General features: G+C 41.0%; 2 protein-coding genes across 9 annotated transcripts; one reads left to right on the top strand and one right to left on the bottom strand.

Moving 5' to 3' along the window:
• The first annotated feature begins 7007 nt into the window (after nt 1-7007).
• On the top strand, nt 7008-7938 carry LOC135638498 (21 kDa protein-like). Its single transcript, XM_065151617.1, has one exon. The coding sequence runs from the start codon at nt 7080-7082 to the stop codon at nt 7710-7712; it is 633 nt and encodes a 210-aa protein (XP_065007689.1). The 5' UTR covers nt 7008-7079; the 3' UTR covers nt 7713-7938.
• A 7612-nt stretch (nt 7939-15550) lies between these two features.
• LOC135583249 (1-acyl-sn-glycerol-3-phosphate acyltransferase BAT2, chloroplastic-like) lies at nt 15551-22289 on the bottom strand. Of its 8 annotated transcripts, none has more exons than XM_065151934.1 (9): nt 21886-22289; nt 21260-21809; nt 20989-21168; nt 20020-20426; nt 19508-19609; nt 19123-19423; nt 16801-18938; nt 16097-16597; nt 15551-15990 (listed from the first exon to the last, which is right to left on the bottom strand). In XM_065151934.1, exons 2-6 carry the CDS (start codon nt 21357-21359, stop codon nt 19196-19198), a joined length of 1017 nt encoding a protein of 338 aa, XP_065008006.1. In that variant the 5' UTR covers nt 21360-21809; nt 21886-22289; the 3' UTR covers nt 15551-15990; nt 16097-16597; nt 16801-18938; nt 19123-19195. The 8 variants fall into 8 exon arrangements, with proteins under 8 accessions (XP_065008006.1, XP_065008005.1, XP_065008008.1 ...); XM_065151933.1 differs by having other exon boundaries at nt 15551-16597; nt 16801-16972; nt 18170-18938; XM_065151936.1 differs by having other exon boundaries at nt 15551-16597; nt 16801-18539; nt 18646-18938.
• Between the last annotated feature and the right edge of the window lie 4862 nt (nt 22290-27151).

The raw sequence follows: 27151 nt of genomic DNA, 5'->3' as shown, positions 1-27151 counted from the left end.
AATAAAGGTTGAGCATAACACGTTCGTGCATTAGGAAAGCCAATCTACGCCGCAATCAGAAGAAAGGAAACGACACATCCATCGATGTGCAGTAGGTAGCAACTGCAACAGTATGGGTTTCAAGAGAGTGTAAAGAGATCATCGCTGCAATCAAAAGGAAGGGGATAAGATCAATGGGAAGAGACTTCTTTACTGGAGCACAACGATGCTATGATTCCCATAGCAAACGTCAGGACAAAGAAGCTTTATGACTCGAACGATAAGTGCCGGTCTATCAAACTTTCAAAGCGCATTTCTTTTGAGATGCCCTTCGAGATGACAGCGGCCACAGTGAGAGCAATGCGCTTTGGATGCCTTAAGCTCCAAGACCTCGACCTCCAAAGACACAAAAGCTAACACCTTCATAATCGGAAATCAAGTTCTAGCATGCGAATCATAGAACACGAACGCTGATCGATCGAAACCAAAGAAGAAGCTCAACAATCGCCCAATAAACTAAAACCCTAGAAATTGGCGTACCGATCAAGCGAGAGATCCGTGTTGACCCAACCCATTCGATCTACGACGCAATCCATCAGGATCCGGTAATCGATTCGAGGTTTTGCGGCCGCCGACAAGGATCGAAAGCCTGAGTCGACGAGGAGACGAGGGAGGGCGGGCCGAACAGGGAATTAATTGGCGGTGATGGTGTTCGCGGTCCAGTTTCGGCCTTAAATTACTTGCACACTATCGAAGCCCATAGGCGAACCCCCAGAACAGATGGGCTCTCTTCGGTTCGATTTCAACACTACAACAGAGCTCAACCCGGTCCAAAATTAGGCTTACGTGACGTGGAATGTTGACCCCAACGCCACATGATTCCGTGTTTGGTCAAAGAGCTCAACCAGGTCAAACATCCGCCTCGATCTAATTTGGAATGTATTGATCCGCCAACCCGGTTCGGATCTGAACCATTGGATGAATGGTTCGGGCATGAGTCGATAAATTGTGACCTGTGGGCGGGTGGGTCGGGTTCGGATCAACATTATAAACCCATTCCAATCTTGATCTAACAGCATAAGCTTCACGTCCTCCTATCTCATGATAATGAAGTGTACCGCTAACAGAATTAATTTGCACCCTACTAACCGATCGATTCCATGTCAATTCATCATTACTGCAATCAAATCATGTCGGCAATTGAGTCGCGACCCATAATAATCAATCAGCCCTGTCACGTGTTGCACACTACCATTTTTCTATTGCAACTCTCTTCGTAGCTTCGGCTTGTTCCAAAGTATTCTGGATGATTCCATCGATCAACCGTGCTTCGTGGTTAGGTTGTCGGGAGTCGGTCCGAACGCCATTCTCATCGCGTATAGTAGCCATGCACACACGAACACAGTGTATGTATTTGATCGTCCGCATACAGAAGTACATCAGACACTGTCATCTCATTCGATTTCTCGTAACCGCACATCCTATGCAAACAGGTTCCACTCTTGCCAGAGTGACAGTAGCAGTTCTCTCCTTCACCGATGGTTTGGTGTGGCTACAGTGTGGAGATCGTTATGTGCAAAGTCTTCTATGTTGGGCTGATGGCCTCTATTTAGCCCACATCTTCTTTTAATCTAATCCTAATTAAGATTAGGAGAGTATGATAACTACGTTTTAGAGGTAGATTAAGACTATAAAAAGACAGCAATGAGGTAGATCTTGTGAGTCACGAGATTCCAAAGAGAAGAAGGAGAACAAGGCAGAAAAGGAAGAGAAAGAAAGGGAAGAGGACAAGGACAACACATAGAGACTGTTCTCAATCATCTAGCAGTGTTCTCATCTCAGGTTAGATCAAATCTACAGTAGGCTCTTGCTGTGATTACTTGGGAGGTTTTAGATATTGTGGGCAGTGACGTGATCCTTGTATCCCAGTTATTCTCTTGTGGTTATTGCTAGGGTTTTGGGCAAGAGATTGAGATTTGTACATTCATTATTCTCATAGTGGATTATCTCTAGTTTGCCCCATGGTTTTTACCCTTCACATTAAAGGGGTTTTCCACGTATATCTTGGTGTTCTGTTTGATTGTGTTTCCATTTTATTCCGCTGCATATTTTGGTCTTCTAGTATTTGTTTCTATACAAAGGTTATTCCTATTTATATCCCCATCAACTGGTATCAGAGCGGGGTTTTGGTGATTTAATTTTTGTATTTGAACATGGAGTGGAGGCCAGTAATATTTCTCGCATGATTAGTTTGAATGGAAATAATTGGATGATATGGAAACCAAGAATGGAAGATCTCTTGTATTGCAAAGATTTGTCTGGACCTTTGTAGGGGGATAGTGCAAAACCTACAATTATGACAGATGATGAGTGGAAGAGGTTAGATCGAAAAATAATTGGGTTTATTAGACAATGGCTTGATGATAGTGTCTTTCACCATATTTCTACTGAAATTTTTTTGCATATTCTCTTTGGAAAAAATTGGAAAGTCTCTATGAAAGAAAAACAACCGGCAACAAAGCTTTTTTGATCAGAAAACTTGTGAACCTAAAATATAGAGAGGGTGCTTCTATTGCTGAGCATTTGAATGAAATGCAGAGTATTACTAACCAGTTATCCTTTATGAAAATGTCTCTTGATGATGAGTTGCAGGCATTGTTACTTCTCAGTTCATTACCAGAAAGTTGGGAGACACTGGTGGTTTCCCTCAGTAATTCTGCACCAGATGGTATTGTCACTATGAGTCAAGTAACAAGCAGTTTGTTGATTGAGGAGTTGAGAAGAAAGAGTTCAGCAACATCTCAGAATGATTCACAGGCACTTATCTCAGAGAATAGAGGAAGGTCAAAGTCTAGAAGCAGTTCACGTATGGGTAGGAGCAAGTCAAGATCAAGAAAAGATATTGTTTGCTATAACTGTGGTGAGAAAGGACATTATAAGAACCAATGTAAGCAACCTAAGAAGAACAAGAAAAAGGGAAAAGAAGTGGAGTCTACAGAGTCAAAGGATAATACTACAGCTACAGTGCAGGGTGGTGATTATTTGATTTTGTCTCATTCTGATGATATTTTTTCTTGTGTGTGTCAGGATCTTGAGTGGGTGATTGACACAGGTGCTTCTTATCATGCTACACCTCGGAGAGAGTTTTTTGCTACATACAGGTCTGAAAACTTTAGTGTTGTCAAAATGGGCAACTATTGCACAGCAGACATCATTGGCATGTGTGATATTCATTTAAAAACCAACCTTGGCTGCAAGTTGGTACTTAAGGATGTGAGGTATGTGGTTGACTTGAGGCTGAATTTAATTTCAGTTGGAAGACTAGATAGTGGAAAGAAATGTCATACTTTGTACATGTTGCAGGCTAAAGCTTATGGTGAGCAGTTAAATGCTACAGAGAAAGACTTCAGTATGGAGTTGTGGCATAGGCGATTGGGACACATGAGCGAGAAGGGGCTGCAAGCTCTTTCCAAGAGAGAGGTATTACCAGATCTCAGAGGTATACATCTGAACCCTTGTATTGATTGTTTGGCTGGTAAACAACATAGATTTTCATTTGCTAGTGCTGCTTTATCTAGAAAAATGCATGCCTTAGACCGTGTTTATACAGATGTATGTGGTCCTTTAAGGACAAAAACTCCTGGTGGATATGTTAATGTTATTGGTATAAGTGGTGCACTTTATTTTGTCACTTTTATAGATGATTTTTCCAGGAAAGTTTGGGCTTATGCTTTGAAGACCAAAGATCAGGTTATTAATGTCTTCAAAGAGTTTCATGCTAGGGTTGAAAGGGAGACAGAAAGGAAATTGAAATGCATAAGATCAGATAATGGTGGTGAGTATACAGGATTATTTAATGACTATTGCAGGTCACATGGGATCCAACATGAGATGACAGTTCCTGGTACACCTCAGCATAATGCAATTGCAGAGAGGATGAACCGCACCATAATGGAAAAGATCAGATGTATGCTTTCACAGGCCAAGCTACCCAAAAGGTTTTGGGATGAGGCTTTGAGGACTGCAGTTGATATGATCAACTTATCACCATGTACAACCCTAGATGGTGATGTTGCAGAGCATGAATGGTCAGGGAAAGATGTTTCTTACAGGCATTTGAGAGTGTTTGGGTGTCGCGCATTTGCACATATTCCAGACAATGAGAGGTCCAAGCTGGATGGTAAGTCTAAAGAATGTATTTTTCTTGGTTACTCACATGATCAGTTTAGTTACAGGCTTTGGGATCCAGAAAAGCAGAAGGTGTTCAGGAGCAGAGATGTGGTCTTCTTTGAGGATTAAACCTTTGAGGATTTGAAGAAGAAGGCACCAGCCAAGACTTCTATAGAAGGATTAGCAGATTGTGACCCAATTATTCCTCCAGTATATCAGGGTGATGGGGGAGATGTGCAGGAAAATAGTGTAGAGCCTGATGTTGATTTACCTGAAGGACATGTTGAGCAAGAAGAAGTAGGAGAGCAAGTTCCTGCAGAACCTCAGTTGAGAAGATCTTCTAGGCAACGTCAACCTTCCAGAAGATACTCTATAGATGAGTATGTGATGCTTACTGATGCAGGTGAACCAGAGAGTTACCAGGAAGCAATCGAGAGTGAGCAGAAAGAGAAGTGGTTAATTGCTATGTAGGAAGAGATGGATGCTCTTCAGAAGAACCACACTTATGATTTGGTGCTGCTACCAAATGGAATGAAGGCCTTGAAGAACAAGTGGGTTTTTAGGTTGAAGACTCAAGAATATTGTTCTCAACCAAAGTACAAAGCTAGATTGGTTGTGAAAGACTTTGGTCAAAAGAAAGGTATTGACTTTGAAGAGATATTTTCTCCTGTTGTTAAAATATCTTCTATTCGTGTTGCTTTTGGTATTGCTGCTAGCCAGGACTTGGAGGTTGAGCAGTTAGATGTGAAGACAGCTTTCCTTCATGGTGATTTGGAGGAGGAAATTTATATGAAGCAACCAGAAGGCTTCAAAGTCAAAGGTAAAGATAATTTTGTCTGCAAGTTGAAGAAGAGCTTGTATGGGCTAAAGCAAGCTCCAAGACAGTGGTATAGAAAGTTTGATTCATTTATGACAGAAAATGGATACAAAAGAACGGCTTCAAATTATTGTGTGTACATCAAATGGTTTGGTGAGGATTTTATTATTCTCTTACTTTATGTTGATGACATGCTTATTCTTGGGAAAGATATGTCTAAAATTGACAGGTTGAAGAAGGAACTGAGTGAGTCTTTTGCAATGAAGGACATGGGGCCAGCAAAGCAAATACTAGGCATGCAGATTTTCCGTGACAGGAAAAACAAGAAGATTTGGTTGTCACAAGAGAAATACATCGAGAAGGTATTGAAAAGATTTAGTATGAGCAATGCTAAGCCAGTTGGTTCTCCTCTTGCAGGTCATTTCAAGTTGTGCTCAGAACAGAGTCCGTCAAGTGATGAGGAGAATGAGAAAATGCAAAAGGTTCCTTATGCTTCAGCAGTTGGAAGTTTAATGTATGCAATGGTATGTACGAGGCCAGACATCACATATGCAGTGGGTGTTACTAGTAGATTTCTTGCAAATCCAGGCAAAGAGCACTGGGCAGCAGTGAAGTGGATTTTTAGATATCTCAGAGGGAGCTCTAAGGTTTGTTTAAGCTTTGGAGGTAGACCACCTGTGTTAACAGGTTACACAGATGCAGATATGACAAGAGATATAGATACGAGGAAGTCTACTTCAGGTTATGTACTTACTTTTGCAAGGGGAGCTGTGTCATGGCAATCCAGGTTGCAAAGGTGTATTGCTCTCTCTACTACAGAAGCAGAATATATTGCTGCTACAGAGGTATGCAAAGAAATGTTATGGATGAAAGAATTCTTACAAGAATTGGGGCTGAAACAAGAAAATTATGTAGTGCATTGTGACAGCCAAAGTGTCATCCATTTGTGTAAGAACCCAATGTTTCATTCCAAGTCAAAGCATATAGATGTCAGATACCACTGGATTCAAAATGTATTTGAAAAGAAGCAGTTGCAGCTTCAGAAAATTCATACTGATGACAACGGAGCAGACATGTTGACGAAGACCTTACCAAAAAAAAGACAGGAGATATGCCGACAGTTGGTCGGCATGGCTTCACATTGAGGAGTCATGGGACAGCCTCCCTTATGGGCTGAAGGGGAGGTTGTTGGGTTGATGGCCCATATTCAGCCCACGTGGGCTTTATCAGCCCACAGCCCACACCCTCTCTTAACCTAACCCTAATTAAGATTAGGGGGGTGTGGTGGCTACGTTTTAGAGGCAGATTAAGGTTATAAAAAGGCAGCAACGAGGCAGATCTTGTGAGCCACGAGATTCCAAAGAGAAGAAGGAGAACAAGGCAGAAAAGGAAGAGAAAGAAAGGGAAGAAGACAAGGACAACGCAGAGAGACTATTCTCAATCATCTAGCAGTGTTCTCATCTCATGTTAGATCAAATCTACAGTAGGCTCTTGCTGTGATTACTTGGGAGGTTTTAGATATTGTGGGCAGTGACGTGATCCTTGTATCCCAGTTATTCTCTTGTGGTTGTTGCTAGGGTTTTGGGCAAGAGATTGAGATTTGTACATTCATTATTCTCATAGTGGATTATCTCTAGTTTGCCCTGTGGTTTTTACCCTTCACATTGAAGGAGTTTTTCACGTATATCTTGGTGTTATGTTTGATTGTGTTTCCATTTTATTCCATTGCGTATTTTGATCTTATAGTATTTGTTCTTATACAAAGATTATTCCTGTTTATATCCCGAAGTTGCTTGTCATGGCATTTACTCGCTCATGTGATGCTTGCATGGGATTATGACCTATCCGTGAAGCCATATGTGTTGAATAGTGGACATCACAATGGAGCATGTTTGACCACGAGTGTCTTAGAATATATATACCACCAAATGCGCTGCATCTTCGCACGCAGCACTACGCTTGGACTCCATGATATCTTACGTAGTTTATTGCACCATGGAGCACCACCAAACAAAGAGCAACTAGCGCAAGAAAGAATGAACCATGTCACGTGAAGCACTGTAGTCGGTCGGCCTTGGCCTTTATAAAAGCCTTGCGACCTCTTGATGTGAAGATGCGGGAAAAAGAAGAAGAAGAGAGAAGAGGAAATTGTCAAGCGACAATGAAGCCTTCCATTCTCGCTTTTGTTCTTCTGATCATCGCCATCTGCAGTGGAGTCGTTGCCGCCGCCGCCAGATCTCCCGCCGAGTTCGTGCGGGAGTCCTGTATGGTCACGCAGTACCCCGCGCTGTGCGAGCAGTGCCTGGTGGCGTACGCGCAAGCGGTCCACCTGAGCAAGCACGAGCTGGCCCGGGCGGCCCTGTCGGTCAGCGCCGACCGGGCCGGGTCCGCCTCCGCCTTCGTGAGACGGATGTCGGCCGGGGGCGGGAAGAGCCTCCGGTCGCGGGAGGCCGGCGCGGTGCGGGACTGCATCGGGATCATGCAGGACAGCGAGGACCGGCTGAGGCGGTCGGTCAGGGAGATGAGGCGGATGGGGCGGCCGCGGAGCCCCCGGTTCGCCTGGCACCTCAGCAACGTCCGGACCTGGGTCAGCGCCTCGCTCACCGACGAGACGACGTGCCTCGACGGTCTCTCCCAGTACGCCAGCCCGGCCGTGCGGGCAGCCATCAGGAAGAAGGTGCTCGAGGTATCCCAGGTCACGAGCAACGCCTTGGCCCTCGTGAACCAACTCAGCCCTAGGAACTGAACCCGGTTCATCTTCTCCTCCTCTTGAAGTCACATAGGAGTCCGTCGTCGTCGTCTTCCCCCAGTCGCATGTTGTCCATAGAATCTATGTATACCCATAACGCAGTGTACGTTGATGACTACAATATATGTGTGTGAAGCAAAGAGTACTGTCCTGTAAAGCATGTAGTTAAGTGTTTCATGGATGTATACTGCTAATGGAAGCTTTGGTGCGGTGATGGCAGTCATGTCTTCGTTTACTGATCTTCTGACCAGCTTCATCGTCTGTAAAGGAAGACAACCTTCAAAGCAAAGCAAATATATTAGAGTTGGACTGTGATGAGGAGGGAAGCCAACAAAGTCTGACTCTTCCTTCCTCTCCGCTCTTCAACCTTCTTTGGCTACCCTTCACGTCTCTGATGACTTGCTTTGTAATCGTCCATGCCTAACTTTTGCTTCGGATTCCCTCTCCGCGCAAAGTCCACTGATGGGAGAGGGATCCACCCGGAGACAGCCACCGGCAATTACGGCATCGTGTCGCTACATCAAATGCTTGTCATCCACGCATCCGAAGGAGGATGTACTTCAATTTCCAATCAGGTTATTTCCCACCACGAACCTACTGCCCACCAGCGTTGGCCTTTTCCCCACTCTATAGCTCAGATGAGTCGTGTTGCTGCCATGAAAAAGGGTCGGAAGTTGACGCATTGTCTTCGAGTGCCGATATGAAGAAAGGTGTGATCGACATTTACGGTCTAAGCTAGAGGTACCGAGTGAGGAGACAAGGAGGAAACAGAGGTGTTGGGTGCAGGAACGGGGATGGGGAGAGAAAGCATGTGAATGGCAATAGGATCGTCTTTGGAGTAGCATGGGGTGAGAGGAGAGGAGGAGATGGGCCACACACAGAGACTGCCGCAGATGGAGGTGCAACATCAGCGTGGTCCATTGGATTCTCGAGAGGCATAGAGAGGAACATTCACTTTTCCTTTTGATCTTTCGAACTATGTAAGTAACTACATGAAGAAGATTGTATCTCAACATTGTTATTCTTCATTTCAATCACACAGACAGTCTCGTCAGGATATTTATTTTTATTTTTATTTCACTTTGAGAAATGTTAGAATAATTTAATTCTTTGATTAATACATCTTTTCCTCAAAATTAGGATGTCAATCTTTAGCATCAAAAACATATTTCTTTCCTATTATAACCAGAGATAGTCTTGTCTGGAACTTAAGATGTCAATATCTTTTGAGGCCATATAATCATTTATCTAAAAAGGATGAATAGAATGCAGGAAGCTCCCATCAATACATAATTTGAGGCGGGTCAATATATACAAATTTATCCTTATAAAGAGAAAGACTTCTCATGACTCTAACACTAGTCACTAAGGTTCCAAGGAACGATCTTATTGTTCTACCAATACAATCGAAATTATGACAAGTCCAATAGGCAACATGAAACCTGAGGGATTTGTTGTTAGAAAGAAGCTTAGCAGAACGAGCTGGGAGAGCATTCACCCTATTGATTGCTTTGAGGCTTTTGGGATGTATGAGAAGAATGCAAGTGGGCAAGCGGCAATCCTCTTAATTACCTCCCATATGCACAGGACCACAGCACAGCATGGGTCTCTTAAATATCAGAAGAGAAGATTGTGGTCATCATGATGCACACATTCTTGCCACTACATCAAGGGAGAGAGCCACTAAATTATAGTTTAAAGAGTTCGCTACCTTTTGCTTCTTTATCGCGATTGAGCTTAGTAGAAATGAGCAGCTACACCTCAAAGCACATTGGTAGTGTTCACCCAGCCTTCTCTCTGAGTCATTATTGGATAACAGCTGAAAGCAGCAGAAGTGATGAACTTATAAGCTAGTGCTTGATTTCTATGAAGTGAGCCTACAGATGAGATGAACTTAGTAGCTGTGGAGATGATTCAGCTGCTTTCTGCACGTTTGAGTCTCATTGGCACATGGTTGACAAATGACAACTAGGGTTGATGAGTGTTTGCTGAACTATATAGGGTTTCTAGCCTAGGAGATGTGCAGGTGAGGCGAAGGTCAGCAATGTCTAGGCTAGAAAAGGTGGGGAATAAAGATTAGCTTATGATGAACATATTTCCTTTGAGTAAGAGAAACAAGATGTCATAAGAGGAAACGCTATGGCTATGTCTATCTTCACATTCGATTTCGTTTGACGTACACGAGATTTGGACAGTATTTTACCGATGACTTATCTGATCTCATTTCTCCCTACTCGAAAGTATTGATGGCCATCATCAATTGAACTATAGAGGAACCAACATCTCACGTGAATACTCTCTCTTAACATGTGGATCCAATATGATAAATTTATAACTCAATTATATAAATTATAGTTGATAGAGAGTACATAGTCAATCAATCCTCGTACGATATATAACATCGTGATGTTCATGGTGGAAAAAGAAGACAAATGATATCCTCCACTCGTCTGCCCATTGGACAAGGGTCAAGATAAGCGATTATGAGCTGTCCCTCTTTTGTTGCCCATGTGGACAAGAGGTCAAGGGGAGGTTGTTGGAGGTGGTTAGTGGCTATCTCCCCGTAGAATATTTTATAAAATATTTTGCATCCCTTATGACCACATATAAAAGTCTATCTTTAAGAGGTAAGGGACTTTTTTGAGAAGAGGGGCATCGACACATATACATCTCATGTTACTAATTTGGGTATCGGAAAGATCGGGTTGAAAAACCTATTCCGACCTTAGTTTTTGTGTAGGTGGCATCTCAGGGACTTGATATTTCTATCTCGGAAGTACCTTGAACAACTCTACGTATATAGGTCCAAACCACATTGGATTGATTAAGATGTCAATAACATTTTTTTAAAATATTTTTAGCATTAGAAGAAGGGTTCGATGTTGCAAGAACTCTCACCTGTTGACCATGTTTGGGCAAGGAGGTCTTGCCTCAACTCACAACACTTTTATTCAATGGGACCGACAGATTTGATAGAGTATTCCCTGTGGATTTAACTATGACAAATAAACTAATGTTTAGAGGAGATATGATAAGAGTTTCGACAATCCAAATGGGAGATGCTAGTCGACCCAACTTGGGTTGATCGCCATCCACCTAGAAAATCTAAGAAGAACTAATACTCCCAAACTTTTGTTTCCCATTGTTAGAGGCATTCAACTGTAGTAGTGCCAACACAATAAAGCACAGATTTTCATACCTAAATGTCATTGTACGGTACTTCAAATGCTTTGATGTGCCTCACCTTCTCAATCACATTAAAAACCTAGTACGAGAATGGTTTGCCTACGTGAAGCTGCTTTCCATCATTTCTTTTGCATAGCTTGCAAAGGAGTTCAAACTTCACTTTCTAGGGAACGTGCACCCGAGATCATCAACAATGATACTTCTCGGACTTAGGCAAGGGGAGGAGAAGATGTTGGTAGACTTCATCATATGCTTCACTAACGAAATATAATACGTGGTAGATGCCCACTCATCGCTTATAATATATACATTCAAGATGGGCCTTAAGCCCTCTCATCTTTTATAGTTATTAGTGGAAAGACCATCGATGATAATGCCAAAGGTACTTCAGAGGACTAATCAATATATTACTATCGAGATAATGATATTCAATAAGCATGAAGAGTCATATAAGAGGTCAAAGCAAGAGTCATCACAATTTGTCCCGACCTCGCGGTCACTGTGACGAAAGGGGAATGAACGACCTGAGTTGCCTTATATAAGGTCCATGCCGACCCCCTTGAATATATCTAGAACTAAATTTTTTTACAAATAAAAGAGAATGAGCTCTTAAAAGACCCTTATCTGATGAAGACTCTATTGGCGAAAAAAGATGAGTCCAAATACTATCGGTTTTATCGAGATTACGATCACAACACGAAAGATTGTCATGACTTGAAAGAGCATATTGAAGAACTTATATATTGGGTATACCTCGGGCAGTTCATCAGAAAGTGTTGAGAACCCTCACCCTAATATCAGTGACTAGTGGTAAGACAAATTGACATCATCGATGGCCCGTCTCGGGAGGAGACAACTCCTCAAGTCATAAAGCTTATACTCGAGCTATCATTGAAAAATGCCCAAAAACAGAGGGCAACCTAGAGATAACCTTCAAGGAGGAAGAGATGAAGATGTTTTTCAAAAACTTAAGCTCTCGTTTGATGACCTTACCCCTATGACTTCTTCGTTGACGGGATTCAATTGTGATTCTATCTCCCCTCTTGAGGTTGTGAAACTGCACATCACATTCAGAGATGATTCTTGCTCCAAAATGATACTAACTAGATTTTCTATAATATTCCGTTGGCATACAACACAATTATAGGTTGACCCATGTTGAATAGACTGAGGGTAGGGGTGTCGATTTACCACATGGTGATGAAGTTTCTAACGAGAACTAATATTAGGGAACTAAGAAACAACATGAGGGAATCATGCTAGTGCTACTTGATGGCGATCTCCCTACCAAAGATAGTTTGATCCGAGGCATCACCTATGAACCCCCGAGACTTCACTAAATCCACCACCATATCCTATACCAGTGGATCCGTTGATTGAAGCATCTATAGACAAGGCTTAACCAAATCGAGTTGTCAAGATCATGGTGACACTTTTCAAGAAGAGACGGGTGCAACTCATTAACTTCATTTGGGAAAACATCGAAGTGTTTAAGAGGTCGCCAACAGATATACTAAGGATCGACCCAACATAGCTCAGTATCACTTGAATATTGCTCTTGAGGCATGACTATTGAAGTAAAAGTCTCACAAGTTTGCTACTGATCGCCAATGCACAATTAATAATGAGATAGACAAGTTGTTAAAAGTATAGTTTAATTTTGAGGTGTAGTAAACCCATTGGCTCGTCAATATTATACTTGTTAAAAAGTCTAATGAAAATTGAAAGATATGTGTTGACTATATCAATCTCAATAAGACATGTACAAAAGGCAACTATCATCTTCATCGGATTGATCAATTGTTTAATACTACCTCCGGTCATAAGCTACTCACCGTTATGGATATGTTCTTAGAGTATAACTAAATCAAAATGGCACTAGAGGATTGTAAATATACTTTCTTTATTAATGACTAAGGCATATATTATTATCGTGTTATGTCATTCGAGTTTAAAAAAATACGAGGGCAATATACCAAAGAAATGTGAATAATATCTTTAAGTACAAGATCGAGAGAAACGTTGAAGTGTATGTAAATGGCATGATAGTGAAGAGCAAAACAACTGCCTTGCATTTGACAGACTTGGCCAAAACATTTGAAATCTTAAAGAAGTTAAACATGCACCTCAATCCAACCAAATACACCTTCAGAGTCAACTTGGAAAAGTTCCTCTGATTCATCTTGTGCTAGAAGAAAATAGATGCAAATCTTAAGAAGGTGCGAGCCATATTAGATATGCCCCCACCTCGGTCAGCAAGAGAGATACAATAGTTAACAAGGTGAATAGTAGCACTAAATCGATTCTTATCATAGGGTGATAGGTGCACATTTTTTTTAGAATATTAAAGAACCCAAATAGCTTCATATTGACAAAAGGAGTGTCAGGAGACTTTTAAAAGGTTAAAGGATCACCTCATCCAACTACTGCAACTCACTTTCTCAATATCCGGTGAAACTCTAAGCCTCTACCTTGTTGCCATTAACCTAATTGTCAGTTCGATTTTGTATGAGATGACTCAAGAGTTCAAAAGCTTATCTACTATATCAATCATATTCTAAGCGAGCCTGAAGAATGATACCCCCCATATCGAGAGGCTCGCATTTGTACTAGTGTTGACGATAGTTAAGCTTCATTCCTACTTTTAAGCACATGTTGTACAGATAATCACCGACCAACCACTCGGATAAGTCCTCTCTTGGTTTGATGTTTCAAGTAGGCTACTAAGGTGGTTAATAAAGCTAGGATAGTTCGATATCTGATATGTTTTGAGAACTACAATAAAGGCCCAAGCACTAGTAGACTTTATCGTAGAATTAATTCTCCCTTCACTCGAGATCGACAACCACACCCCACCAGCATGAACGCTATTCGTGGATGGCTCTACTACCTCTGATGGGGTTGATGTCGAACTCGTCCTTAAAGGCCCAAATAAACAAGTGTATGAACAAGTTCACTGGTTTGGGCTCAAAGTCTTCAATAATAAAGCCGAGTATGAGGTAATTCTCTAGGGCTTTGGCTTACTTGAGAGTTTCAAGTCCAAGACTTTATGGCGTTTAGCAACTCACAACTAGTTGTAAACTAAGTGAGAGGAAACTACGAAGCCCAAGATGCAACCAATGGAAAGCACCTCGCCAAGGTGTAGAGATCAACCCGTTATAGAGGGAGGCATAAGATAAAATGTGCATGAGATATACAAGTTAGGAAAACCCAACCTACATTAGAAGAAACTTGTCATTAAAAGTGGCACATGATAAAATATGCCCAAGACACATTAGTAAAAAAAAACCTAACCCACATCAAAAGAAACCCACCATGGCTAGAGCCATAAGACAAAACATACTTGAGGCTCGTGAGTTAGGAAAACCCGATATACATTAAAAGAAACATATCACGATGAGAGGCATAAGAAAACTAGACCAATGTCAGAAGAAACCTATTACGGTAGGAGGCATAAGATAAAATATGTCAAAGGTGCATGAGTTCAAAAAACCTAACCCACGTTAGAAGAAATCCACCATGGTAGGAGACATAAGACAAAATGATTCAAGATGTGTAAGTTAGGAAAATCCAACCCATGTTAGAAAAAACCAACAATGATGGGAGGCACAAGATAAAATGTATTCAAGGTGCGCAAGTCAAGAAAACCTAACCTACATCAAAAGAAACTCTCCACGATATGAGGCACAAGACAAAACATGCCCGAGGTGTGCAAGTTGAAAAAACTTGAGTCGAGTCAGAAGAAACATACCACAACGAGAGACACAAAACAAAATGTGCATAAGGAACACAAGTCGAGAAAACCCGACCCATGTTGAAATAAACCTACCACAACGAGAGACACAAGACACTCGAGGCACGTAAGTCAGAAAAATCTAACCCGCATCAAAAGAAACCTACCATAATATGATGCATAAGACAAAAAGTGTCCAAGACATGTGAATAAAAAAGCCTTGACCTATGTTAGATGAAACCCACCACAATAAGAGTTACAAGAAAAAATATGCCTGAGGTGTGCCAGTCGAGATAACTTGACCTACATCAGAATAAAACTGCTATGGTAGGAGGCACAAAACAAAATATGCAAAAGGTACGTGAATCGAAAAACCCAACCCACATTAGAGGAAACTTACCATGGTGGAAGGCACAAGACAAAACATACCTAAGGCATACGAGTTGTGAAAAGTCAACCTGCATCAAAAGAAAACCATCATGGCAAGAGGCACAAGACAAAACTTACCTGAGACACGTGAGTCAAGAAAACCAATCACGATGAGAGGCACAAGACAAAATATGCCTGAGGTGCACGAGGTGAGAAAATCTGATCTTTATAAGAAGAAATTCGTCGTGACAAAAGGCATAAAACAAAATGTACTTAAGGTGTGTAAGTTAGGAAAACTTATCTTGTTTAAAAAAACTTACCATGATGAAAGACATAAGAAAAACATGCCCGAAATGTGGAGGTCAGAAAGCCTGACCCCCACCTCTACCTGAGGCATACAGGTCGAGAAGCTGACTCTTGCATCTACTAAGTCGATAATGAATTCAAGAGGTATGAGTTGATCGTGCGGGATAAACTAGATATTGCATATTGGACCCCACTTACATGAGTCACGAAGTACGTCTTTGGGGAAGAGACAAATGATAGATAATACACAATCAATCAATCAATCAATTAATCAATGATAGATAATACACAATCTATCATATGCTAGCGAAGGCGGACACAACAAGGTTGGCGATGACGACTATGCTTATTTGGGCATGGAACATCAACTATTTTCGAAGGGAAATGTGACAGTGAGGGACGAGGGAGGACAAGATGAGGATGGAGTACGGCTGGCCCCGGTAGTGGATCTCCTTATTTGCCATCTACCTCCCCCAGCAGGTGAGAGAATTCGAAGCCCTCCTCCCCTATCTTTTTGTGCCCATCATCTGTTCGAGAAAATGCGGCTGTGAATCTTTCTAATACAGGTCCTAATAAGATTTTGATACGGCACGTGTTCTTGATTGGCATATGCCTGCCAATGTATGCGATTCACTCGAGTGACAAACCTTGAAATCTCTGGGACTCCTTCGCCACAATCTCCTGCATAAGCGGAAAAGTCATCGCATACTCCGCGGATACAGAACTCTAGGAGTTAGTCAGCAGGAACGAAACATTAAGCAGACATGGTGCACCCTTGGTGCCAAACCTTGAGGAGGGACTATGGAGGGACTCTTGCCACCCCAACCACTTGGGGGAACAGCTCTGGTGGTGGTCTCTGTTTCTGTTCGCATGGAATGTGCAAGGGTGGATTCTCATCGGCCCATAGCTTGTGCTTGGCGTATGTCACGGGGCTGGTAGAGCGGCTAATGCTGAAGAAGGATTACAGGGCTGAGGCCTTCAGAGAGTACCAGAGGACGACGTCCGTGTGGATTCCTTGGTTCAAGATAACCATTGAAGTTCCAAAGGCAAAGACTAGCTGATGTTATCGTTCCTTGGGTCTTTGGCGATGTGTTCTGGATTGACATGCCTGTTTTCCTCTGTATCTTTGTCATTTAAATCCCTTTCCTTCTTTCAAGAAATGTATGTTCCTGTAATCTACTACAGCTTCTTTCTTGTTAATGTCTACATGATCATGGCAGGACTTTGAGATTTCACATGCAAAGCAGCAAACCTTCGAGAGCCTGTATAGCTTCCTATGATGAGAGAGCTGTGGACAACAAAATAATTTACGTTGAGTCAGGATCCGCAGACGAATAAATTTCTGTATATAACCTTTAGGATTCGGAACCACTCGTATTCATAAACCTTTCACGCCATCGATGTTTACAGATATGAAGACTTTGCAACAGTGTTTATAGAAGGGTCTCAGAATTTTATCAGAGCAAAAAAGAACTCAGAAACAAAGAGTACCTTTTGCTTCTTATTCTGATACCATCTTCACTCATCAAAATTCTGTATTAAACTAGAAGTCCTCCCTCCCGGCCTCTATAAAAGGTAGTGCTTCTATTAGCCATATCATGTTTTCAAATCATGCTTGTGTAGTTTGCTTATGCTCCTTGTATCAAGTCAGAGGATCCTTGTCCTGACATTCAGAAAGCCATGAGCAGAACTACAAAAATGCAGTATATATCAAGCATGGACAATGAGTTCAAAGAATTTCAAAGTATGATCATATTAGTCTTAAACCAATGCAGCATTTTTAGGGAATCTTTTCACATCCCCTATTAACCACAACAAGGAACATCAGAAGACACCTGAGATGCCTCAGGTGGTCTCTGTTGGCATTAGCCTCTATTGTAACCCAAATAAATACTTCACTATGTAACATGACTTATGCTCTTCAATTCTTTGCTGCAGCATTTTGTATTCTACAATATTCTAAGTGCCACTAGTTTGTGTACACATGCATGATATGAAGATGGCTAGGTTCCTAAATCTAAATGGTTCACCATTGATGTGTGAAATTTTTCGACACTTATGATATTTGACATCCACTTCTAGGGTCTAGGTAAAAGTGATACACGTTTCAGATTTTTTTTTTTTTCACTTTAACATACATTATCAGGTCAAACTTAAAACAGTCTTGCGCTAATATGATGATATATACAGAATTTTTATGATAAACTCCTCTGGTAAGTAGAAAAGCTGTAAAAGACAGTGCAAGACAAGAATGAAAGGAATTTAGATCATGTAAGAAATTTAAATTATCCTACTGAACTTAAATTTACATCATGTAACGAACATGGTAGTATAATTTCTCACAAGATACTACTGAACTTAAATTTATCTTTTGCAGCTGGATATTAAATATTAAACAATAACGGGGTTTACCCTAGGACATGAATTCGATGTTACTGAGATGAAATTCCTTGTCTTTGAAGTTTTGACCCATATGTGTCAAGAAATGTTGTGTAAGATTCAAATTATAATTGTAAGATATAAAGCTTATCGATAAAGCTTGAAAATAATGCTCAGAGTGCAGCAACATATCTAACAGTATCATAAATATAAAACTAATTGCTCCGTAAAGGTTAACTAGACATGGTGACAGTGAACAATATTCTTGCAACTAAGAAGTATAACCAATGAAATATGACACCAAATGACATTGCCCAACATCAAAAGATGCTTGTTCAGCAATGTTAGAACCACAAAGGTATGGTAACACCAGTTATAGAATTATCTTGCAACTGAGTGTACATAGTCAGAAAGAGACACAATAAAGACAACCACGATTCACATAATCTAAACATGCTTATTTAGTATAGTTAGATAACACCTGAAGAACAGTAACTGGCAGCCCATTTCTAGTGCTATGTGGATGCCTCCATGGGTCACCCTGCCCATACGGGTTAATCTTTCTATCAAACCAGCCACCTGATCAGTCTCTCCATTTCAATCTTCAACTCATCATCATGTCCCACTGACAAGTTAAATCCCAACGCAGGGCCTCAATTGCACCCTGCAAGTGCACCTGATTCCAAGCTAGATACTTATCAATAATTTCAATTGTCGGCAGTTGTCTTCAAGTCTCCAACAACCAAGTCGTGCTCTGAGGATCGCTTCCTCCATATATTAGAACCAATAGCTACAACCTCATTTATATCTGATGTTGACAAGGTTCAATTGCAAAGAACTTGGGCATGATTCTGATCAAGAATGCAGATTCAGGTTGGATATTGTGTCAACATTCAGCAATATTATGTATCAATCTGGTCAACATTCAGCTATATTATGTATCAATCTATTTCTAACCTGTTTGCCTCAAAAAATTGCTTAAAAGCTACAAATCCATTCTTATCCTCGAATCCGCTTCTCAGTGCACCAATGATACTGTTCTAATGGCAAAGAATAATGTTTTGACCTGGTTTCTTATTTGGATCATTCAACCGTTGCTCACAAACACATGGATGGTACCCAACCTTGTCCACATATAATGGTGCAAGAGGCAAGACACAATAAATCAGATGTCTGATGCATCAAGAAAATTTCAAAACAAACTTTCAACTCGATCAATTAAGCAACCAATTGAAGGCTGACAGCTTTACCTGGAATCATGGAAGATGAGATTCCGTTTAAGACAAAGGGAGTAAAGGAGACAAACTTACAAACGGATTATATGTTTGTGTTCAGTTGTAAACTTCAATGTCTGCCTTTACTTGTCTAAGCAATATAAACATGTAATCCTTTAAGAATTTTCCTATATAACCAAGAGAAGATTTGAAAATATACCTGAATAAAAGTTCAACCAATCGCAACCATCGACATGAGATGTCTGAAATTCAGCAATATCCAGCTACTCATTTTAATGTACTCCGTAGCCATGAAGCAAAAGTGTTCGAGCTATTGCATCTCTAGCTTCATTGCATAGTTTGTCTGCATCTTTTCCATCCAAAGTTTTGTGTATTACAACTTTCACTGAACCTGAGTTTAATATGCCCTCCTTTCCAGGAGGCATAATCTTGCCAGTTCCAATAAGGGTTATGGGCACAACAGGTACACCAGCCTTTGCAGCAACACTAAATGCCCCTTTCTACAAAATCATTAATTAAGATAACTCATTGTAGAAACTCCTACTTGATCACATTCAACTACAGATGGAGCATAAAAATATCACCTTGAAAGCACCCAGCATTCCATCTTTACTTCTTGTTCCCTCTGGAAAGAAAAAAACAGATGCCCCTTTCTTCACAAATTCCATACATCGCTTGAAACAATCCTGCAGCCAGTGACAACATTAAATAAAATGCACAGAAAAATACAATGCTAAGGGGGAGAACCAACAAACTGGAATTCTGTGTACAAAACACCCTTCCACTGTTTCTTTTAAATCTCACAAGTGCTAATAGAAACCAGAACAATTATAATATCTCCTGTCCCCATGGAAACACAAACAAGAAGAGTATCATAAAGGTGAAAAGATATCTAGGAATCAAAACCAGTTAGAAAAATATAACAGCAACCTATCATTAATTTTCACAGTATTCATAATAACCAATTAAAACTCAATTTAAAATCTTAGATGAATTATATACTGGAAAACACTAATTTGATGCATCTAACAGAAACTAAACCTTTTAATAAAGAACAACTCTGGAAACATTAAAAAATTCAGGAAAAAACCATTACCAACCGACTCCTGCTATCCATTCTGCGAAGAGGTATTACACCCATGAGGAACATTGCCCACCCAATGATCGGAAACAGAAAAATGCTTCTCTTGCTTATGAACTTGAAGCTCCTCCCTAGCGTCAGAAGGGTGTATATGTCCAGGAAGCTCTGGTGGTTGGAGACATAAACAACTGGGGTGCCCTGAGGCGGCAAATTTTCCATTCCCTCGAACTCAAATTTATAGAAAGGGATGATAGTCATTGTTGCCCAAATCTTTGCAATCAAGTGATGAGCCCGGCGTCGATACCTATCAAACAGGACCACAAACGGGTGCACCACCACCATTACAGCAAACAGAAAGATCGCAGCCACAGCCGTGACAGAGTAAAAGCAAATCCCCCTGATTCTTGGCACCATTTGAAATTCTGATCAACAGAAGACCTAACCATGCGTGAGAAACTAAACTATTGCAAATTTAACAATGAATTTTCTCGTATAATACATAATTGAGATGAATGAATCCGCTTGCAGTGGTCTTCATTGCATCGTGTCAAAACTATTTGTTCTTCTCTTAGAAAAGTTCAACAAATTACTTTTTTTTCCTTCAGTATCTTTATTTAAAACATATAATCGGGAAATAAGATGATTAAGAAATAAAGTTTATTAGAATCAGTAACTGGTCAAAAAGCTATTGGTATCAAACATATAAATTGATTATCTCAAAATGCACTGAGTGAAATTTTCGTTTCTTTTTTATGTTTCAATGACAACATGTAGTCAAGATGATTCAAGAAAAGCAAATGAAATAAAAGGCAACAACTGGTCAGCATTCCATGGCATCAAACCCATAATCAATTCGCATCACAAACGATATCTCAATGACCATAAAGAATCAAACCTATCTTTTCCACTAGGTCTCTAGAACAATCAAGTCACATAAAACGCACAAGCATAAACAGAAACCTTAAGTTACGATCTTTCTCCTACCAGAACCGGTTACGGAGGTTGCAGCGGCATCAGCGGGACCAGAAGCAGCGATCGCCGATCTCGCGACGGTGTCCCTTTGCACCGTCGGCCGCGTCCTGATCAGAATCCCAGGCCTGGGGCAGCGGAACCTCAGGATCCGATCGACCTGGCTGTTGCTCCGACAACCAGCGACTATCAAAACTGAACAATCAGCGCAACAAGAGGCAAAGCAAAGCCAGGATTATCCACCAAGAACCGACACCGCCAAAGAATCGACGAATCAATTACATACCGGGAGAAGAGACCGCGTTCCTCGAAGCAGGCCCACAATTCAGAGGGGCGAACGAGGGGAGGGTTTTGAGCCCCAAGAGCGATCTTGTCATCGTAACCATTGCGGAATCTCCCGCCTGGAGTCGGAGGCGAATGGGGGGATGTGTCGAGGAAGAGAAGGGGAAGGGCGAGTTTGTTCGAGGGAAAGCGGACGGCTTCTTATACTAACACAGCACTTTGGACCTGACGAGGGAAACGTGAATGTACTGGAAATCGAGTCCTTATCCATTCCTGCAGGCCGTCACGTAGCAATCAGGAAATTATAATTTATCCATACACCTCGCCGAAGTCATATGAACGGATATATTTGGTGACATCCACTTAATCTGAACTTTAATTGATTGATGGGTCGAATCGATCACTAAGGCGTGGAAATGCTATGGATAGAACAATAATAAGATAGCTTCGTTCTTAGGTCAATCACGTCATTGTAGCTGTCTTTGTTTCTTGGGTTGAAGAAAGCTGGTGGAAGCAACAGGAGGCTTTGAATCTGATTCCAAAGCAGCTAAAAGCTGTGGAGTGACACGAACTTGAAATCATACTCGGCATGAGATATGACTATCCAAAACATCATTTTTACTCTTTTACCTGGGAATGGAAATAGTCGCCATTTTACACGCAGGGCAACTCCCTTGGGAGACGAATCATTTCTTCTGCGAGAACCGTTCGTTCCACCAAAAGCTATCACTGTCCTCGCACAAGGGACTAGGGTTTTTCCCTGAGGACCTCAAAAACCCTAATTGGAGAAAGAACATGAAGAATTTGCTCCCATCGAATGAGATTGGACATATGATCCCTCTGGTATAAGTTTCCAAACCAATAGAACATTAGAACATCAGAAAAAGAAGTCCGAGAGCGAGGAGGAAGTAGACAACCGAAGATCTGTTCATGATTTCGAGACACTCAATTGCAATGAAGGAAAAGGATGGGGCAAAATTCCACCAGTGAGAAGGACGGAGGCTTATGTACAGGGAAGAACCCCTCGGATCACCGGGCGGCGACGGGGGCGGCGCGGGAGCGGACCCGCAGGGCGTGGGGAGGCGGCGGGAGTGGGGGCGGCGGAGAGGCGAAGGGGAGGTTGCGCAAGATGAGGAGGCGGACGCGCCAGGGGAAGGGGGCGTCGTGGACCAGCTGCTCCAGCGCGTGGGACACCAACGCGGTGTACTTCTCCAGCAGCTCCGCTACAACTGCGACCAGTATCATCTCTTCTCTTTTTCTTGGATCGGAGTGCGGGATCGACGGCCGAAGGTCTCTAATACTTCTACTTCGAACACTCTGGAAATTGTTCTGACCACCGTGGTTGGATCGATTGATGAATGCCGTCATCCATATATATATGGATTGATCGAATGGATAGGATAAAAGAATCGACGCGGACGGATGAAGGGTAAGGGTCTACCTTCTGCACCGCGCCGACATGCTTCCAGCGTGCTACTGCCCCCAGGAATTGGAGACGGAGAAAGGAGGACAACTAAGAACCGCTACCGAACGAGCACCCCGTTACCAAATCTGCACCCATGCCAGTTGCGGGGTCCATTCGCCTCCTCCCTCAATAGCAAGGGAGGTACGAATCGGGGTAGCTATTGCCTTGTAGGAAAAGAATATAGGATAGGTAACCAGGTACTGTGGAGGATGCACGTGGCGTTTCAAGGTGGCGGTTTCGCGGTCTCTTATATTTACCCTTCATCGTCCGAAATGGACGGTCGTGATGCGGAGGCGGGGAATGAATCAAGGTTGAGATGGGATCGGGAGAGCGTGCGTCGGGCTCGGCAACGCTTACCCATATCGACCTCTCTAGAGGGATTCCAAATCTGTGGACCCCGAGAAAATTAAAAGCGAAATAAAAGAGGGGTACGGTTCTGTGTGCTTAGAAGCTGATTTTTCCACCCGGACTCCGCCGATTGGATCACTTGAAGCAGTTGTTCTTCGTCGAATCTTACAATTGTTCTTGATCACTTAAAACCCAAAGGAAGAGATGGGTTTGAGTTTTGGACAATACGAGTCCTTGCAATCCCTACAATGATAAAGATCACGACGGCAACCACTCAGGATGCCTATTAATGATCAAAAGACTCGAATCTTGAAGACCTTTGTAAAATATTTCTCAGGATTGACTTAAATCATGATACATGATCTCAAAACTTATTCGGGACAGGCGAAATCGACCCGGCCCGGGAGATCAAAGCTACGTGATACGTGTACAACTCATCGGCCCAATGGGTCGACTCCTTGTTAATGGTGAATGAACAGCAAGTGGGTGCACAATTTGCCCAGTGATAGGTAACCAGCCGACTCGTTAGAGGTGGCAAGAAGTAGGGATGCAGAAAGTGACAAGGATTACTGTGGACTCGTGCCTTCACTGGATGATAAGAGCCCAACAGCCACAGCTTGCAGAAGCTGCAGCCTTTTGCCTGCTTCCGAAGATGTCATCCAGCGAGAGGTCTGCCCTCTTCATATATATATCCGCAGTAAAACTCCTATCTCTCTTCGTTTACCGTTCTATCTCTCTCTCTCTTACATGAGAGAAGAAAGCGACCACACAGTGAGAACTCAACGGTATTTCTCAGGTTCGCAGGGAAGCGGGGTCGGATACTGCATGCACGTCACGCCCGGGCTTCCTCCGGGCATGCAGCAATGATTTTGGGGTTTCTCGCCTGCCAGCTTTGCTTCCCCCACCCTGTTTCAACCAAGACGATAGTCTCTTTCCTTCCTTCCTGTGCAGCGGCTGTTGCTCCTGTAGGAATACATGCATCCACAGGCGAATGCTGCTACGAATACACGAGGCAAGAAGGGGTCATCTGAATAAATAACAACAGAGGGGGGGGGTGGAGGAATGAGTAAGCTAGATAGGAGGAAGGTCCCCCACCACCCCAGCCTTTATCTTTAAGCCCATCCATCCCCACCTGCGTCTCTTTCTCTTTTCCGTTCACATTAACCCATGACAGACGCACCTTGCCGCAGGAGGAGGACGATGATGTAGGAGTCTAGGAGAGCTATCATGGGTTTATCTAGCGACATAGGAGACCAAGGTTGGGGACACTCCAAGTGGCACCCACCTACTTGCATGCATGCATGCTGCATATCTGTAGTCCTCATCTACCAGTAGAGAAAACTCCACAACTTACTGGTCCACACTATATCTCTTCTCCCATCTCATGCATGGGTACAGCAACACCACCGAGCTGCCCCCACCCTGCAAGGAGAGCACTGCTCAACCCTCAGTTGTCACCCTCAGAGATGGGTCCCCTCTCAAGGCCAGCAATTATGGGTGGGGGGAGGAGGGGCATGTAAACGCATCACGGGGACCGGGAGAAAGGGCTGTGATTCTGATATGGTCCAATCTGACGGTTCTGGTTGTGTCTCAGGCCGGTACATGCAATGGCAGTCCTGCTGCTGCTGCTGCTGTTGAAGGGAGGCAGAGCCACACACAGTGGGCTTAATTAGGAGTCCTGCGAGTTATATGCCTGCGTCGGAATGGAAAGCTCTCGTCTCATTCTCTTGTAGAAAGCGGCCATTTGTTTCCAGTTCCATGATAAAAGTGAATTCCCTCTTCCTTTGGATCACATAAACTGCATTTGCCATTCTGGTGGATCACATAAACGCATTAACACAATCACACACTAATAAAGTAATAAATTCGATTAAAAATTCGATTACATAAGAGCTAATGTGAGAAAGGATATACACATCACACTGTCAAATCTACTGTGCAAAATTACATATATGGCAAAATTCTAGCCAATTACTGTGCATAAAATTAACTTGTAATCCATACTGTGTTACGTTGGCAAAGCCAGTTTAGATTAATGCAACAAAGGCAATTGATTGCATTAATGTGTTGGCATAATCATTCATCCAAAAAAACACATGCATAACATGCATAAGATGGAACAAGAGGCATATCTAAAAAAATGAAGATAATGGACCATTCTTTGTCCTTCAAGAACAAGGTCAACTCCTCCAAGTGATGACTGCCATCACAAGTTGTCATTCCCAATAATTCCTGATGAATATTTCCCAAGTGGTAGCTAACATTGACATTAATATAATGCAAGAAACAATCTGAACATGTACAAATTTCTCCATCAAAACAAAGTTTGGTGACAAGTAAATGCCACTCTTACTAAAGGGTTATAATACATCTTTTTCCTAACTTGGGTAAGTGTGGAGAGAACTACACAGTGGTCCATCCTCAAACAACTATATAGGCTCAGTAATTGAATCTAGCTACACTTGACAAGGGACCTACAGGTACAACTAGAGACACAGAGAATCCAAGGATCTCAATCTCATGTGCATCATGTTACTACTAAATATAACCTATTCAATCAACTATACACATCAGAAACACACTGATGACCTTAAATAAGAACACACAAATTGACCTCAATGTAGATTGAGGGAACCACTGAGAAATTCATTTTAAAAGAGGACATGAAACCATTACAAATGCCATTTGCAAATTGACACTCTTAACTCTCAAGTATATATTGAGTGATGATTATCCTATCATAATTGGTATATTTAAAAATATATTTATATTTTTAATATGTAGTTGGAGAAAGAAATTTGACGTAAGTGTAGAAAATTGTATTTCAAATATAAATATTTTATGATAAATTTGCCCTTCTAATATTTTAAATATCTATTTAAATTAAATATATTTTTTATTTGAATTGATAAGTAAATAACATATATAATCTTATAATAAATATAAAAATAACATCTAAAAATAAATAAATAAATAAATTTTTATATTATATATAATATAAATTATATTATTTTTTCACTAAATCATTTTGATAACCTTATAATTTTAGATAAAGTTATAAGATACTTTCAAATTAATATATATATATATATATATATATATATATATATATATATATATATATATATATATATATATATATATATATATATTAGCGTTGCACAAATGCTGAAATACTAATGTTGTCCTGAGATAACATCAACATTTGAGTATTTTCAATGTCCTGAGATGGTATCCAAGTCAAATGCGACATGAAAAAAAATATTACGATTCATATTTCAAATATATTCTATTATGCATCGTAACTCAAGCGATGAGCATATATAGCTGCAATAGCAACTTTGTGTTATCAACTTCTCATGTTTTTGTCCAAAATTATTTCTTATCATTTGTTTGATAGAAAAATAGATAAATTGTAAATATGTTACTATATATCTAGAAAACTAGCGTTGAATGATAAAAAAAATTATAAAATAAATATTAGATGAGTGATGCTTTATGAATATAAGTAATGGATACTTAAAAAATAACATATATAAAAATATTATGTCACTCCGATGAGAAAATTGATGTGAATATCTTAAGTTAGCATAAAGGATAAAAAATATTTTCATTCGTAAATAATTAGATATAGCTCCAATAGATGATAAAAATGGATATAAGGTAATTAAATAAGATAAAATAATTAATTTTGCAGTAGTATGAGAAGAGGTAGAATGAGCCTTAAGAAGATTTTAAATAAGAATATTACTTTCTAGAGAGCTCCATAACAAAAATAAAATCATCTATCCAACCCTAAATAGTTTAGACATTGTTGTTATTGTACTTTTTATTTTTCGAATTTATTATATCTAACAAAAAACAATTCAATTATGGCTTAACAATCTTTTCAGAAAGAAACAAAATCTGTTCTTTTTATAATCCAAATGAAAAATAAAAATAAAAATCTGAAATGGAAACTACTATATGTGAATCGCTTCATAAAACTCGATGAAAAATCATTGCTAGAGTCAACCCAAATGAGAGGAGGGGTAGGAAAAGTACTGGTCACGGCAGATCATTAATTGGCCATTAATATCATTA

Source organism: Musa acuminata, chromosome BXJ3-5, assembly GCF_036884655.1.
Source record: "Musa acuminata AAA Group cultivar baxijiao chromosome BXJ3-5, Cavendish_Baxijiao_AAA, whole genome shotgun sequence".
Classification (NCBI taxonomy): domain Eukaryota; kingdom Viridiplantae; phylum Streptophyta; class Magnoliopsida; order Zingiberales; family Musaceae; genus Musa; species Musa acuminata.
This window is presented reverse-complemented; position numbering and strand designations above follow the sequence as displayed.

Coding starts and splice junctions, on each gene's coding strand:
- LOC135583249 (XM_065151932.1), bottom strand. CDS start 21,359: ATGGTTACGATGACAAGATCGCTCTTGGGGCTCAAAACCCTCCCCTCG. Junction 20,427..20,988: donor AACCTCCGTAACCGGTTCTG/GTAGGAGAAAGA, acceptor TCTGTTGATCAG/AATTTCAAATGGTGCCAAGA. Junction 19,424..19,507: donor GAATGCTGGGTGCTTTCAAG/GTGATATTTTTA, acceptor ATGATTTTGTAG/AAAGGGGCATTTAGTGTTGC.
- LOC135638498 (XM_065151617.1), top strand. CDS start 7,080: ATGCGGGAAAAAGAAGAAGAAGAGAGAAGAGGAAATTGTCAAGCGACA.